This window comes from Zosterops lateralis, assembly GCF_965231275.1.
Source record: "Zosterops lateralis genome assembly, chromosome: 9".
Taxonomy (NCBI): domain Eukaryota; kingdom Metazoa; phylum Chordata; class Aves; order Passeriformes; family Zosteropidae; genus Zosterops; species Zosterops lateralis.
This window is the reverse complement of record NC_139769.1, coordinates 22543870-22560125: the sequence shown is the minus strand read 5'-3', so window position 1 is coordinate 22560125 and position 16256 is coordinate 22543870. Positions and strand designations below refer to the sequence as shown.

Genomic DNA, 16256 nt, shown 5'->3' with positions numbered 1-16256 from the left:
ACAGCTATGTTTATGTTATGGTGCTGGACAGGACTGTAGAGTAAATAATATACAGATCAGAAACTTTGCATTAAGAATGTCTTTGTGCAGGATAATTTACTTTGTGCAGGATAGTTAATTCCAACTCAGTGCACATTTAGAGCACCCCAAGAGGACTTTGCATGGAAGGAGCTAGTGTGCTGTAAATTCACACATTTCTGTACAGAATACTCACCTATTACATCCCATTATTATTCAGCAAACAAAAATAGGCCAAAGAATTCCACAATAATTAGAAAAAAGTCTCTATCCTGACCAGAACATTTCAATCAGGAATTTTAGTCACTTGTACTTCACAAATTACTGCCTTCAGGACTATACATCTCTTATATTTGTTTTGTATCCAAACCCTTTTGTATAAGTTTAACTATACTAGCAATCAATGCACCAAAGAGATCATGAACCCTGGGTAGCTACCAATAATTTAAAGACACAGATGGAATTTGTACAGAGGGAAAACAGCGTTAGCTAATTCTGAGGAAAATCATCCGCAAGTAAGAACTGCTACTGCCCACATCTCATCATTGCAGTTCACCAAGTGTCTAAACCTACAACAAGCCCCTGATGGGGAAGAAATATGGCCTTAATTTCAGACTACAAGGAGCTTGAAAATCTCGTACTGTGAGGATTTCAGTATGTTACCTATTACAGATGTTGTCAGTGTTCTACAAATACCAGGACACTCTCTGTAACTCCCCACCACCCCATTATTTACAGGAGCATCTCAGTATTCACTCTTTAGAGACTGAGACTTTTTTCTTGTTCAACAAGAGAGAATTTAATTAAAGCAGCAAGTTTTGATAACACTTTCCACAGTTCTTTGCCCTCAAAGAGGAAACATATGGCTCTTAATGTGTTAAACCAAGTAATAGTTGATGGAAACGTAGAGAATTATTACAGAATTACAACCCATCAAACAACCCCAACTAAGGTTCATTTTGAGCAAAAGGTAGAGGATGGAATACAGAGAAACAAACTACTTCTAACTCTTTCATATTTTTGTGAGTTCTTTGTGTCTCACTGCATACTGTCCTCACTGTTGCAATCAATCATTCTCCTGCTTGTAACTAAAGGGGAGTGAATCACTCTGTTAACTGATACTGGTGATTGCTTATCTTACTGATCCCTGTCAAAACCACAGTCACTGGTCTTGGTTTAAAAGTTGCAGCTTTAAGTATTTATCTTCACTGGGAAAATTAAAATAATTTTTTATGATAACACTGGAAATTACCCACTTCCCCAAGAAAATTCTGACATGACATTCATTGTAATTCAAGCTCTAACCCAGAATTGGCTCCTGAAGGGCAAAATCCTGTCTGCCTCTCTCATTGTCTTCGAATTTGCATCAAAATTAGATGGTGCCATCACTTTTACTCCTACTAATATAAATATGAGATTTTGCAGGGAAGAAGGTTTTTTAAAATGTTGAGAAGTTGCAGAAAACAAAATGGAAACTGACACTTGTTCACCTGTAGAGAAATTAACTTTGTCAATGGAACAAAATTCTACAAGATAACACTTGCTGATTTGTTGAAATAATAAATAATATTTTAAAGAGGACAGATATTAAACTTCAAGGAAAAAAAGAGGAAAAAAGGAAAAAAGTTGTATCTTTGAGGAATGGTAGCTGAATAAAATTAAGTAGAATCAGCAAGCACCACAGCCATTGCAGTGGCCCCTCAGAATATCTATGAACAGTAATATGCAAGTGTGTTAGTGAAAGCACAAATAATCATATAAAGGAATGTAACAGACAAGTTGATAAACATAAAACCTCCCTCCCAAACAAGAACTCCTAGCTCCTGATGATCAAACTGTTTGAAAAAATGTTTTTGTTACCAATTTAAATGATTAGGGGTATGTTATAAAATTATACAGGGAGACTTTCAACAACTAAACCAAATAAAATGGGATTTACATACAAAGAAAAAGACATGGGGGACGGGAAAGAAAGGAAAATATCTAGCTGTAAATAACGACCTTCTCCAGCATTTACAGCTCTGCGAGCTAACCACAGAGACAACAAGCAACACATGTTTTTGAATAGGTGACTTTCCTTTAGGAGCTGTAATAAAAACGACTGCAAGGGAGGGGTATGTCCAGACTACTTTGCAGAGAAAGAAAAAGAAAGAAAGAAACCCTTAATAAATTTCAAAAGGAGAGCCATAAAACTTTTTCAATGCTGCACTAGGCAAAGTGACAGAGTATGTGCACCTGCAAAAGCTGTCAGAGTCATTTAAGAAGTCTTTCCATTACTGACGTACCCTGCTGTTTGCAGTTATTTAAGCTTTTAATTTCTGTCTTTTCTGCATTTTGAAGTGTGTAACCTTTTTTATACCCCTTTATGAAAAAAGGACAGACTTCTGCTTCCTTCCTGATTAGCATTCTAATAACAACCAGACCATTTAAATTTATTACCACAAGAAATGATATGGCAGCAGTCCTTTCTTGCTGCACCAGAACTTTATAAAGTCTTAATAGACTGCTGTCATGTTTTTTTCTAAAAAGGAACAAACTTCTTTAAAGTACCTGGTTGTTTTGCTTCTTCCAAACAGTTCTGCTTAGATATTAAATCTATTACTTAATGTATTTACTTTATATCACAACAAGAACAGAGATTCGACTTTTGTTGTATCAAATTTCTCTCATCTTCCTGCACATGGCATCTCCCATCTCTCATTTTGCTTGGAATGTAAGTTAAACACAAGCTCATGCTCTGCACAAGCTGGTGTGAAGCTATATATCCTTTTTCTATTCACCATATCCATCCTCTCCAGGTGCTGCCCTGCTTCAAAATCTCCTTCTCCAAGTAGTCTGCAGCCTATACAGACCTGAACCAATGCTGATCACTGAAACAAGGAAAAGGAGCTGACAGTATCAATACAGCAGAACCAACAAAGGGAGAAACAGTCTTTAAACTGTTCTCTGCTTGCTGGTAGCCTCCTAAAATGTACTACTTTGGAATAAAAATGCCAAAATACATGAATGCTAAGAGATTTAAATGTAAGACAGTTATATTCTTGATTGGGCATGAAAGTCAATCTTTGAAATGTCAGCTTTTTATATAATGCTAGACCTTTCAGACATACAGCTTTTGGTAATGAGTGCTTATTGATTGATTCTAAGGCAGGAAGTTTAACAAGGCTGCTGCTATTAATTACACTCAAAGTGAAAAACAATCTTTTGATAAATGGCAGCATGAATATAATTTCATGTTTACTGGCTACTCAATACATCAACACATACAAAGTTTCAAAAAAAGAAAAATATGTATTATGGTTTTAATCTATGAAGTACTGTTTCCTTTTTCTTAAAAATTTAGAGATTATTCATTTAGTGTGAGGAAGCAAAACAAATACAAGCCCACTGTTACTTATGATTCAGTATTTTATTTTATCTGTTCTCCTCTACAGCCAAATCACAGACATAATTATGGCTCCATCCAGTAGGGAAGCAAAAGATCTCTCAATCAGACTCTCCAGTAAAGCACAACTTGTCGCGTTCCTTTCCGGTTAAACAATGTGACCTAAAGCCACGACTCACAGGAAGGGCCTCCTCATTACACTCCCGGAGAGCTGAGACTGATGAAAGAAGGAGGAAAGCAGAGACAGAAAAGAAGTGCAGATTGTAATCAAGAATGCTCTGATATCAGAAAACTGTCCTGGATATAAATTAAATAGATACTACCAGAAATACGTGTATGGGCACAGTGCTTTAAAATGCCAAGTACACTTTAATGCCACAGAGATCTCCAGTGACTATTGTGAAGTTATAGGAAACCCTAATACCTATGCTGAGGTAGGATTTATTATAAGTAGGGATGATAAATTTGTTGAGATACTTAGTCAAGGATAGCACATGTAATTACTTTTGTTCTGAATTACTGTGGTGAAAAATGAACAAGCTCTCAGCTTCCTACTATTTATGCATGCTAGACTCCTGTACACGGGTATCATTTGAGAATGGTGTAACGCTGCTTTTCCTTTTTAACAATTAATCATGCTTCTGCAAGTATTTTTTTTTAAATAGTCATGTTTTGCTCCAAAACAACAAGCAACCTTCCACTTTCCCTGAGGAATGGCAGACCCTTTTTCCTTAGGAAGCCTGAGCTCCCCAAATCAGCCCGAGGCCCCACACTGCCCAGAGTGAGGCATCACCTCCCAGCAGCCAGACCCCGCTTTTCTCAATGGCACCCAGGCTATTCTTAGCAAAGCCTCCCGTTTTCAGCTGATGATGCACCATGGCACTGTGCCACACACCATTTGAGCTGCAAGGAGTGCACCATCAGAAGGCAGCCTGGCTCCACTTTAATTGGCAACAAGCACAAGTGTTAGTCTTTTAAAATAGGACGTGGAGATTTGCAGTGCCATTTGCAACAACTAAAGCCAGCAGCTCATTTTTTTGTGCGTGATTTTAAGAATTAGATTCACCAGGCAGAATATGCAGTTGCAAAAGCAGAGAAATATATCACTTACATTCCCTTTTCTAATGGTTATTAATGTCCTAATGTACACTCAATGATTAGAAGGAAGAAAAATTATAGAAGGGAGGGCTGAGGGGGTCTCAGTAGACAGAAGAGGAGGAAGGTAAGGGAGCATGCATGTCAGAAAAGAAAAACTTATCAATGTCCAAAGCCACAAGAATGTTTACATGAACAAAACCAGAAAAGGTAACATGGATTTGAGGTAATAAGAGAGTAAAAAGACCTGAAAGTAACTCAGGTGCACAGTATGGGACTTTAGTGAACCAGGACAGCTGTAAATCAAATTTATTTGGCTGGAATGTGCTATCTGATACAATTTCTAAGCAGATAAAAGAGACTACTGGTTAAACTGATCTTTTGGGTAAAATGTGCATCATGATACCCTTACATCAGCAGAACTATCTAATGGTACAATCACTGCTGAGAGCACCATTTGGTGGTCACGTGTGACTTTCTCAGAGGAAAACTTACCAAAAATCCCTAAGTTAAAATGTACAATGTAAAATGTTTGTAAACACAAACATCCTACACCTCCAGACTTCAGCAGCATTGAAGTCTGTCCACGAGACCGATGGACTGTGGCACATCCCGGCTGAAGGAAGCTCCGTATGAAGCTGGAAAACAGCAATCACATTTGCAAGGAAAAAAAGACTGAACTTTAGAAATATTGACTCAGAGCATGTTTTTACACTGTCTAGGGATCCCAAACAGAAGAATTACCAAGGAGAAGTCCCTCCTCTTGTTTGAGACCAGTAGGAGTCTTCTGCTCAACAAATAAGGTCTTTCTCTGCAAGGTGCTGTGGAATTTGGCTGGCACTTGGAGTTGTATGTTACTGATTTTAGCTATTTTAGGGCTCAAATTAGACAATTAGCAGCAAGACAGAGGCATCATCAGGATGCAACCAAGATTCTAGGTGGGCTGAGCTGCCCTTCAGTCATCCCCTCTCTCCACTTACTGCAGAAAGAGCCTAAGGCAGCACTGCTGCTAACTTCAGCATTTCAGATGTGTCTAAAATTAGACACGCTGAATCTGGACTCTCACATTCAGAGATGTGATTCAGAGATCCCTGCAGGAAAGGATTTTCCCGATTCTTCTATTTCTCCCTCCTTTTGCCACCAAACAAACTTTTTTCTGTAACTGAACTTCTTTTTTTCTATTTTTTTTTTTAATTTTAGGTACAGGAATATATAGAGAAAGAAAATGTCAGGGAACATAGAGTACTGGAGATGAAGTTGTAGATATAAAGTGGTGCTCTTCAAGCCAGAAGGCAAAAGCAACAAGGAAGTCAGGACACAGGTTCCAAGTGTTGTCTGATGGCTCCCCTGGCTCCCTGATTTAGTGGAGCAAACTATGACTCATGGAAGACAGAAGATACACAGCAAAAGAAAGTAAAATATATCACTGCTACATTAAGATGTCAATAAATTCTCCTGATGAAAAAAATAATCTAGTTATTTCAATTAAATACTGAGGACAGAAAGTTTCACACAGTTCGAAGATATTTTGCAGGACAGCATTTTTCTCTGAGATCCTTCAGAAAAAGGAACAGAAAAAGACAGATCAGTATGGTTCATTTGTTTGCAGAAGAATGACCCTCTGAAAGGCTGCATTTCTATTTATTAAAAAACATGAAGGGGGGCGGGGGGCTACAATACCCAGAAAAAGCATCTGCAAACTTTTTGCTGGTATAATTTTTTCTTTCAGTAAGATAAATCAGAGGTAGATATGCTGATGACCTTGTCCTGAAAAAACAAGCATTCCACAGGGTAACAAAAAATTCCAGAGCAACTTCCTGACCATTACCCCATGTAATTTTTTTTTAAATTAAATTGGAATCATGGTAATTAGCAAAGAGATTTCTCAAGTGATTTTTACAGCAAAACTCCGAGACAAACAGCCACAAGGCTGACACTGGTTTATGGGTGCAGAACACATAGCACAACTCTGCTGAGTTCAGTCACTGTCACTGTTTAGTGAGAAGCAGGGATGGGTTTCAGCAATCTTGTAATGATACCTCTACTTGGGAGCTTCCATTCCCTATTCCTGAAAATAGTATCATGCATGATACACCAAAGCATCTAAACACTTAATTTGCACAAAATCCAGAGAAGATTTCACTGCACACAAATAAAGGAAGTACCCCTTGATTTGTAAGAGGTCTTCATTGTACCAGGCAAGGCTTGCACAGGCAGAGGATCCCTGTGTGCTCTGCCATTCTGGAAAGGAACGGGAGCCACGAGAGGGCACTCTCGTAATCTGCAATTTGAATTTTGGCTGCCTAGGTTTTTCATTTTTAATTAAAAGGAAATCTGACTGTTTTGTAGAATGAAGAGATCTTACTTGACACAACAAGACAAAAGATTTTTCTCCAAATTAAAAGAAGCTAATGATATCTACAGTATTTTCACATTACACCACATTAGCTAAAGAAACAGAATTTACTGATCAACCAATGGTTACTTCAAAACTGTATTTTACAGAAGCAAAACGTGATTTACATTAAAAACTAGCTCACACAGTTTATGAAATCTTTCAATTTATAATATTTCAGTCAATGAGGGTAGAAGAAACCTCCAGCAACAGAACCAATGTTATATGTGGTTGGCAGGCATAGATGTGATCTCAAGCCCATTTTCTGAATACAAATACAGGTAAATGTGCTTAATCAGATTTATGTTTCTGAAATCATTGTGGTGCTGACTGTGGATATCTTTTCTAAAAGATATCCAGTCATCTTATACAGAATATGTATATTCAGCCCTGCATTATTACTGCATTATCACAATCTCCTCTCTTATTTTCCTGAAGGAAAAAAAAAGTCTTCAGAATAGCCCACTCTTACCACCTTTTCCAGGTTAGGAGGGTAATCAGTTACTATAAGTCCTTTGTAGCTAATGATTATGTCATTTATTTTACTGGCCGTTATAGGGATATTGAAAAATGGGGCACTCCTGAAGGTAAGGTTATTCTGAACACATCTTCCTGCCTGACACTTGCTGTCTTTGTTGAACAGATGCCAAGCACACCTACTGCAAGCTGAATTATATATTGTATAGTCTCCAGGACATATTTCAATAAAAGTGCAAAAGCTCCATTTGCAATATGATTTAAAAAAAAACAAAAAAAAATATTAAAAACCTCTCTTCTGTTTGAGAACACCAAGAAAAAAGTTTAGTCTAACTTGGTTTTTTATTAAACGTGTTTTAAAACCTTCTTAGACACTGTATTTGGATTTTGCAAAGTCATGGTGAGTAGTTCACTTGGTATCTTCAATACAGGAACATTTAAAGCAGTGCTAAGACACAGTAATTGGTAAATCCACATGCCTATTTCCATTACAGATGGAAACTAGTAGATGCCTAAAGGTATAGGCAGAACATAGATTTTCTGAGAGATAAGGGGGCATTGCTAACTTACTAACTGCAAAGGGAACTGGTAGTTCTTATTTAGTATTCTGCTAATCTTCCAGAGTGTTTTATTTGCCATGAAATACATTATGACTCTTGATATCCTGACATGGTCCATTTTCGATCAGCTACCCTAACACCTGATATAACAGTAAAACTACAAAGATCATATTCATGAAATCAAACAGATCTTCCTGGCATTCTAACCAAGATCATAATAAACACACTCTCTTTTTAATTACATATTAATTTGGAACAATTTTACAGAGCTCCTACTGCATTTAGGTCCCCGTGTACCCAGAAATCTGCATTACCTGGGAGCATATACTGGCACAGAATTAAATCAGATTATGCAAAAACTGAATACTCCATAGTCTAAAACATGCCCTGCTGTACCACGCTCATCAATAGTTAATGGAACTCAGCGGTATCATTCACAAGATACTGCAAACAGCGCCTAAGCAATCTCATGCTTGCATTATTTTTTGTTTCAAAAATTTTAGCTGGTGATTTCTTGTATCTTCCACATTCCTAATTAATGTAAGAGATGAAACGTACCCGAGACATATTATTAGCTCTAGGCATGAAACAGTTAACAGCAGTGCACATGCCAAGGTTTTAATAAGGCTTAACAATAAAAAGCTTCAATCCTCCACTTTCACTAGATTTTGTTGTTGTGGTTTTCCCTTGCTTAGGGCAATCCATCTGTTAATGTTGACTTGCAGTATAGCTCAGCTCGCACATGTCTGAAGAGCCCAGAAGAGCAGGCTGAGCAGAAGCGGGCTCGGCTGAACGCTGCAGAGAGGGAACGGCTCAGCTCACGTTAATTGTGCGCACACGCGAACACGCGCGGGCACCAAACAGTGCACCCCCCAGGTCCTTCTTTTAGGAAACACTTCCCAATTGCAAATTATAGCAGTGCTTCATTTTGCAATAACATATTTATTATTTATTTTCTGGTTAGGTTTTGACAGCTATTTTAGATGCTATAATTTTTTATTTGCTGATTATTTTTTTTTAAGCCTATTGCCAATCTGGGAAAGAAAAAAATACAATAAAGCCACTATGACAGCAGTGATAAAGCTTAGTAAATATTCATTGTTAAAAATGGCTCTGCACTGTGACCAGTGCTGGTATTCTCTCTGGGCCAAACTGGCTGTGTTTTCAATAAAACCAGAGAAGTATCCTTTCCCTTGAGCCCTGTTAGGCTGAGGCTGCAGTTGGAACTGTCATCCTCACACAAAAGCAAAGGGGTTGGGTTTTACAAACGCAAAGCCTAATTGGGAGATCTTCATGGCTGTACCCCTTGACATTTATTAAAGCCTCATCAACAAAACAGGAAATAACCGTACTAATTAGCAGACCCATATACAAACGCCTGTTTGTTGGGGTAAAAGCAGATTCACTTCCTATTGTAAAGGAAACGTCCTCTCAGACCCCCAAATCCTGTTATGAATGAATTTTTAAAATTATCTTTCTCAGTAAAGCAAACTTTCATATCTTACACAACTTTTCAAAGTATGTTTTACAGCATATCAGATAACGCTTAGTATCTGTTTCCAAGTAGTGGAGAAGGAAATGCTCAATGCATACTTCTAATCTCACATAAAATATGACACCAAGTTCTTTGCATTTCCAATTTTCTAAATGTTTCAGTATGGAGGAGATAGCAAAAAAAGTGCAGAGGTGCCTCTATTTTGGAAGCAGGATGATCATTAAAAGCAATTGCTCTCTCGTTCATTGTTTATCTACATTTGGGGTGAGTATTTCAGTACACAAATGTAACAACTTAATCAGTATCTGGTCCTTACTTTAAATATGTATCAAATTGCCTGAACTCTACATTAGCACTAACTTTATCCTGATACAGCCACTGGTGAAGATAATTTTAGAAATCTGGGTGAAGAGTCTCATTTGCAGGATAAAGACTACCAGAAAAAGGATTAAACCTGACAATAACAGCACTCTGAATTTCACTTCTTTTAAACAGCAGATTCAGTACTAGATCAAACATGGTCTCTCTCATACACATGCATTGTGAATACATATATTTATTTTTATTTGGATGTAAACTTTTAAATCACCACTTATTAAAAAGGAATTTATGTTATTTTATTCAAATACCAAGATACCAAAAATAAAAACAAGAGTAGCAACAGCAGACTTATTTTTCAGAAGTCCTTTGGTTTGTTTGCTTTTGAGGAGGAGGAAAAAGAGAATGGCATGAGTGAGAGGTGAAGGGGTTCTTGGAGGGCAATCCCCATGTGCTCCTTCCTGCCCACTGGCTTCACGTGACATTTGGGACAAGAACTAGGGAGAAGACACCTTTGGTTTGGAGCAGGGTAAAATTGTGAGGCCCTCAGTTCCCAGCTTTGTTGGTAAATACACCCCACATAAACATGTGTATGTAGGTCCATGTGCACACATGTCCATTAACACGTGTGTGGATGCATGCAAACAGAGCCAGGCACACATCTGCACTTCTGCCTTGTTTGCAAAGCTAAAAGACACCTGGTAGAAACAGCAGTGATTACAGGATTCCACTGTACAGCTGCACAAACACAAAAACACAGGAAAGTTCAATTGTTTTGTCTGAACACATGCCTTCAAAAGATATCTGTAATTGTACCAAGGTGAATTATATTCCTCTGTATCCCTAGACTCCTGTACATGACAATAGGCAGCACTACCATATCAGTGAATCAGAAAGTCTTTGTATTATTTATAACCCTACTAAAAATAATGACTTAATACTAATGTACCATTTCACCATCATTTAGCAATCATCTGCATCAGTTCAATGTTGTATTTGAGAAACTTTGTATTTACTACCGATAAAAGCTAATTCAAAATTAAATTGAATAAATAGACCACCCAGATTTTCATTACTGCACTACCTAGAGCAAAAAATAAATGTTGTTAGATCAGTTGCACTGAATTTGTGATTTAATTCTCGTTATAGGAAGATGCAGGCATTAAAAATCCACATACATTAAAACCATGCAATAACAATACAATGTAAAAAAAATACCCGTACATTAAAAATATGTACATATGCAGGTAAATATTGTCAAGAAAAGAAGTTAGAAAAACTTCATTGATATTTTTGAAAAAAAGTTGTCAAAATGAATCCAAAAACATTAAAAAACTTGACAAAGTTGGGACACTACACCTGTTACTTCAAATCTAGACTAGAAAGGATTAGAGAACAAAAACCAAGACATTGGCACTGCATTAACTAGCTGAATTATTAACAAAATAATAAATCATAAGTATCTGAGCAAGGTTGAAGTCCATATGACTGCCAAAACAATTTCTTAGAAACACAAAATTAATATGCCTTAAAAGAAGGCAAAAGAGATAGCTTAATACAGATCTATGAATAGACTAAAATGTATTTTTGAGAGAAGCCTTTCTCACAACCAGCATTTAAGAATTAAATCTCAGATCCTTACTTACAGACCTCCTGTTCTTTCCCCTCTTAACAGGGATGAAACACAAATAGCACTACTTTCTCCATAAAAGCAGTGTAGCAGTATTTCTATGAACACAGCCTTTTAACCACACTATCCAAAATACAGACAGGAAAATCATCTTAGAAACAGATTCACAAACACATTACTGTAAGCAGCAGAGAATTTTCCCTGTAATTCCAAAATTCCAATTATATGTGAATACAAACAGAAGTTTCAGGTGTCTTACCTGTGCCAGTCTTCGCTTTTCTGAGCTTGTTCTTTTGTCATAATGCGATGTGTAGACAGGAACAGTCTGTACTGCACCAGCACTGCAAGTTCCAAACTCTTCCTCACTCTCCTATGCAACAAAACAGATTTAAATTCCTTTATTTATAATGATTATCTGCAAACATACCCTCCATATTATGCATGCAGAATGCATTCAAAATTATCTTGCCACAATCTACTACTGTCATGAAAATACCATCTGTAGTAAGAAAATCAAATTTAGCTTTTCAAAATGCTGGATTACCAATGTGGTCATTTAAAAGTTGAACTGTTCAAATGTTTTTGAAGTTTTTCTTAAAATAGCGTAATAGGTATCCAAAAAATGGTTTCCTCTCTGTACAGAAAAAATCTTACATGGAAGCAAAATTCCAAATGGGAAAAGCAGCTGCAAAATGCCTAAACCATCTTTTCTGATAGTCTGTGAGGTTGCTTGGGCAAAATGAAACTATTCATTCATCTTGAAACGCTGCTATTGTTCATGTATCTTATGGAACTAAAACTGGACAACTGCACCTCCTGAAATATACTGTACTACAAGACTCTCCCTTCTCAAATTCTCAGCTTGAAGCAAAGGCTTTGATTGTGATATCAAAGCAATCAATTTTATGAAAACATACATCCTCTTAATGTATCTTTGAAGACCTCTGTTGTTCTATGATAAAATATGCAAACAATAAAGAGATTATTCAGTGGATGCATAGAATGACAGATACTTGCCAGAGGGCTCGTTATGAAAAATGTATTGTTGAACAAAGGGCTAAGCATATTTCAAAAGTCATTAAAAACACAAATCTCATGTGATTTGTAAAGTATAAGCTTCAAACTGATACAAGAAGCAGTGTAAGAAAGTAAATAAAGTGTACTACATACCTTGTGTTTTAACTTACTCTTCACTTCCTTTATTCCTTGCTTTGCCTGGTTTTTTGCCTGGAGAAATAAAAGGACTTAAATTTCTCTGCAAGACACTGGCTATAGTCACAGAACATGCCTTATGATGCCATACTTATTTTGCCTTTTTTTGAAACACCTGGTGATACAGAGAAGGGCAATAACCTTTATCACAAATTTCAAACATGCACTGCCACCATATTTTTTATATTCATGCTTTCTCCACATATTTAAGGATTTTTTTTTCAGTACATCTATGCCAAAGCTGTGAAAACATACTTGAAAAATCTCCATTTTTACTAGGGACAGGCTAAGAATGGTCATATACATCACTCCTTTATTTGAAATGGTCCTTTAGATTTGAAAGGATATTTTTGCAATAAAGCATGTTAAAAAAATGTTAAGATTTTTAAGATGACTGCTACAGTGTTCCAGTCTGGCAACTTGCAGGGCAACATCAACCTTAAGAGAAATGAAGTGATTTCATATGCAGATGGAGACTTTGCCCAGTGTTGCTGAACAGCACAGTGCTGCTATTTAGGGGAGAATTCTGTATGCATTAGAAGAGGCAGACAAGAATCACTGTTGCACAAAAAACAGTCAAGAATATTCTTCAATATAGAAAGGAATTATCAACATGGAATACCATGTTGTCAGGCTAAAAAAGTGAGAGTGAAGGGGGGAGAAGGAAACAAAACACCATCCCAAAACCCTAACAGAAAACAAGTTGTCTTTCCTACACAAATATGGGAAAAAACTACAAAAGTTTTCAAGGTTGTCTTGGAAATAGGAATTTTAAAATACACTCAAGGGCATAAATATCTCTACACGGCAATTCTGAAAAAAAATCATTTTCTTGAATCAAGAGGTCATAGTCTTTTTGATCCTTAAATCATACATCCATAAGCTCAGTAACAGCACGATGGGGTGCCGTGTACCAGATGCTAACCTGAAAGCCACTTTAAACTTTCCCGATCCTGTTCACAGCATTTGGATGAATTTTTGAGTGCTTTGTTCTAACTCTGAGGGATGGTACCAATGACATTACTCAAAGCTCCCAATCAGTTATGTGGCAATTAGAAATGCATATTTCAGTTCTGGTAAGAGGCTCCATAGAGGACAAAAATGTAAGAAATTAAATGGGGTAGAAATATGGATACCATATACATAAAGATCCTCAGAATTTTACTTTAGTTCCCTGGCATATACAAAAGTTCACTTTGAGGAACCTTTACTATCAAGGCCATAATTATCAAAATTGAAGGCTGAACCACAGTCTAAGATAGTGCAAATGAAGGAGAATAATTTGCAGATGAACCATTTTTTAAATTATAAATGAGTCCATGAATATGAAGTATATTTAATTTATTTACCTGCTTCTCTCCATGACTGCTGTGTTTTTCAAGTGATGTAAAATTAAAAATTCTGTTTGAAAACTTTACTTAAAACACTCTAGCACAGACTGATTTACTGATTTATTCAGGACTATTTATAATGCACCCAGCTAGTGAAACATTTGGAAAAGAAAAAAGGAAGCCAAAAATCTTTTCCCATGTATTATAAAAGCAACTTTAAAATACTTCTCAGTTCATTTTTTTTTTTTCTATTACTGTTTTACCATACTGCATAACACAGTATAATCTCACATGCTTCATGGGGTAGGCAGTCTTTAAAAAATAGGATCTTTTAAGATGGAAAGTATAAGCATTAAGCCCAGTTAAACATGAGTATTCCACTATCATTTTTAAAAAGGAGCAGATGATTTGCTGCACACATTACTGATGCTTTACCACATCTCAATAGTGCAGCACTTACTGCCAAAGTGAAATTACAGCTATGCATCAAATACCTAAATGATATTCAAATGAGCTTCTAGTGTGTATTAGCCTGAAAGAAAACCAGCACACTGATGCTTTGATAAAGTCTATTTTTATGTACAAGCCATCTAGAAGCCTCTGAATCAACTCTAAATCCTAGTGCTATATGAGAAAACAGAGGAAGCTAAACACTTTCTACACATGAAGTACTTTTTTGCAATTTATTCAGAAAATGCTCAGGTTTTTCAGCATTCAGGGAGAACGAGAGGTTGTCGGAAATTGCTGTATTTTTATGTATTATTTATTTGAAAGAGATGATCTTACAAATTTATATGCTGTTTTCACAGCCGGAGTGGCTTTGGTCATTGCTGTGTTGATCAGTGCACTGCCTTTCTGAAATAAACAAAAAATGTATTTTAGTAACATTTTAACACAAGGCAAAGCTTCAGACAACAGCAAGGAAAAATAAACAGTGTGCTGTGAAGATGTAAGAACCTTCCTTTGAAATGGGTATGAGCAGGCACAGCTGTGTTTCCTCCCCAACCTGCTGTCTGCAGCTACACAAGGGTTACAGTACGTCATCCCACAGCTGACACATTTATCAAGGCACTCCACAGAATGATGGATTTTCAGTCCTCATTCACTGTTACCATTTCAAAATCAATTCAGAAGTTAGGCTATTTTTCATGTGTTTCTATCATATTTATTATGCAACTAAAAAATACTTTGACCTGACAGGAAGAATTATCTCATTTAATCACACAAGAATTCTCTTAATCTAGAATATATTTTACTAATGCTGCAGAATAACAAGGTTATACCAAGGGTCTTCTGTGAACCAAATTGTACAAATCCATATTAACAAAACTGCTATTTACTAGAAGTGATAAGCTTCATATCAAATTGTCACACCTAATTCAGAGTTATGGAATGTAACATGATACAGAGAGCAGTGAAATCTTTGACTACACAGACATAAAAACCTTATGCATTTTGGCATTTGTTTTGTGTACAGGAATTCTTCTTTTAATTCTTCAAGAAAAAAACTAAAAAAAATTTGCATATACTATAGACTTTGTCTTTCTTACAGAATGTACTTATATCTTTCTCACAAAGGAATAAACTTTTACCATTACAGAGAGGTAAGGAAAAGCATGGAGACCTAAGGGACAGAGTGGCCAGTGTAATTATTTAACCAAGATTATACCTTTACTGTGTGCATCCACTGCTGGTAAGATCTGGAATTTCCTGAAAGAGAAATGTCAAATTAACACAATCAAACATACATTCAATATTTTAAATGTTGTAATTCTCTTCATTATTGGAATAAAAAAAAATGTACTTAGAGGATTATTTATTCAATTAATTCTTTCCAGATAGACAAGGAATGTGAAGATAAGAGTATGTGTACACTAGGAAAAAAACCCAGGAATCTCCTATTGCTTGTTTTCTGTTTCCTTTGTAAAAGCTTATGCTTTCACCACACAAAGCTTTAATATTCCAATTGAGGTACAAAGAGAAATTAAAACGATGATAAAGCAACACACTCCTAAAAAGTATAAAAAGAAAAACATTAACTCAAAGGAAAGAATAATGTATTAATTGCATTCAAGCATAATGATCCCTTTGGGCAAACTTTCGAACACAACAGTGACATGAACCCCAGAAAGTACCACACCAAAGAAAAAGAACAAGAGAAAAAAGTCTAAGGGTTATGTCACAACTGTATATTCCTGTTCAGAAAAAAAATCCTTTTAAATTATTAACTGTATCTACTTGCAGAAAGAAAAACCTCTAAAGGCAAGTGAGAGCTACTGACTTCTGCAGGACCACTGAGGACTAAACCAGCCACAAAGGAGCACGTTAAATTCTACTTGA

At 36.3% G+C, this 16256-nt stretch overlaps 1 protein-coding gene across 3 annotated transcripts in view; it reads right to left on the bottom strand.

Annotated features, from left to right (window-relative positions):
* Positions 1–16256, bottom strand: part of DENND1B (DENN domain containing 1B) — a 152095-nt gene that overhangs the window by 10364 nt on the left and 125475 nt on the right. For all 3 annotated transcript variants that reach the window (XM_083867250.1, XM_083867251.1, XM_083867252.1), the window contains 4 exons: positions 15586–15626; positions 14703–14771; positions 12544–12600; positions 11633–11743 (listed from right to left, as the gene is read on the bottom strand). In XM_083867250.1, coding sequence (XP_083723376.1) covers positions 11633–11743; positions 12544–12600; positions 14703–14771; positions 15586–15626 — 278 coding nt within the window. The remainder of the gene's footprint in view (positions 1–11632; positions 11744–12543; positions 12601–14702; positions 14772–15585; positions 15627–16256) is intronic.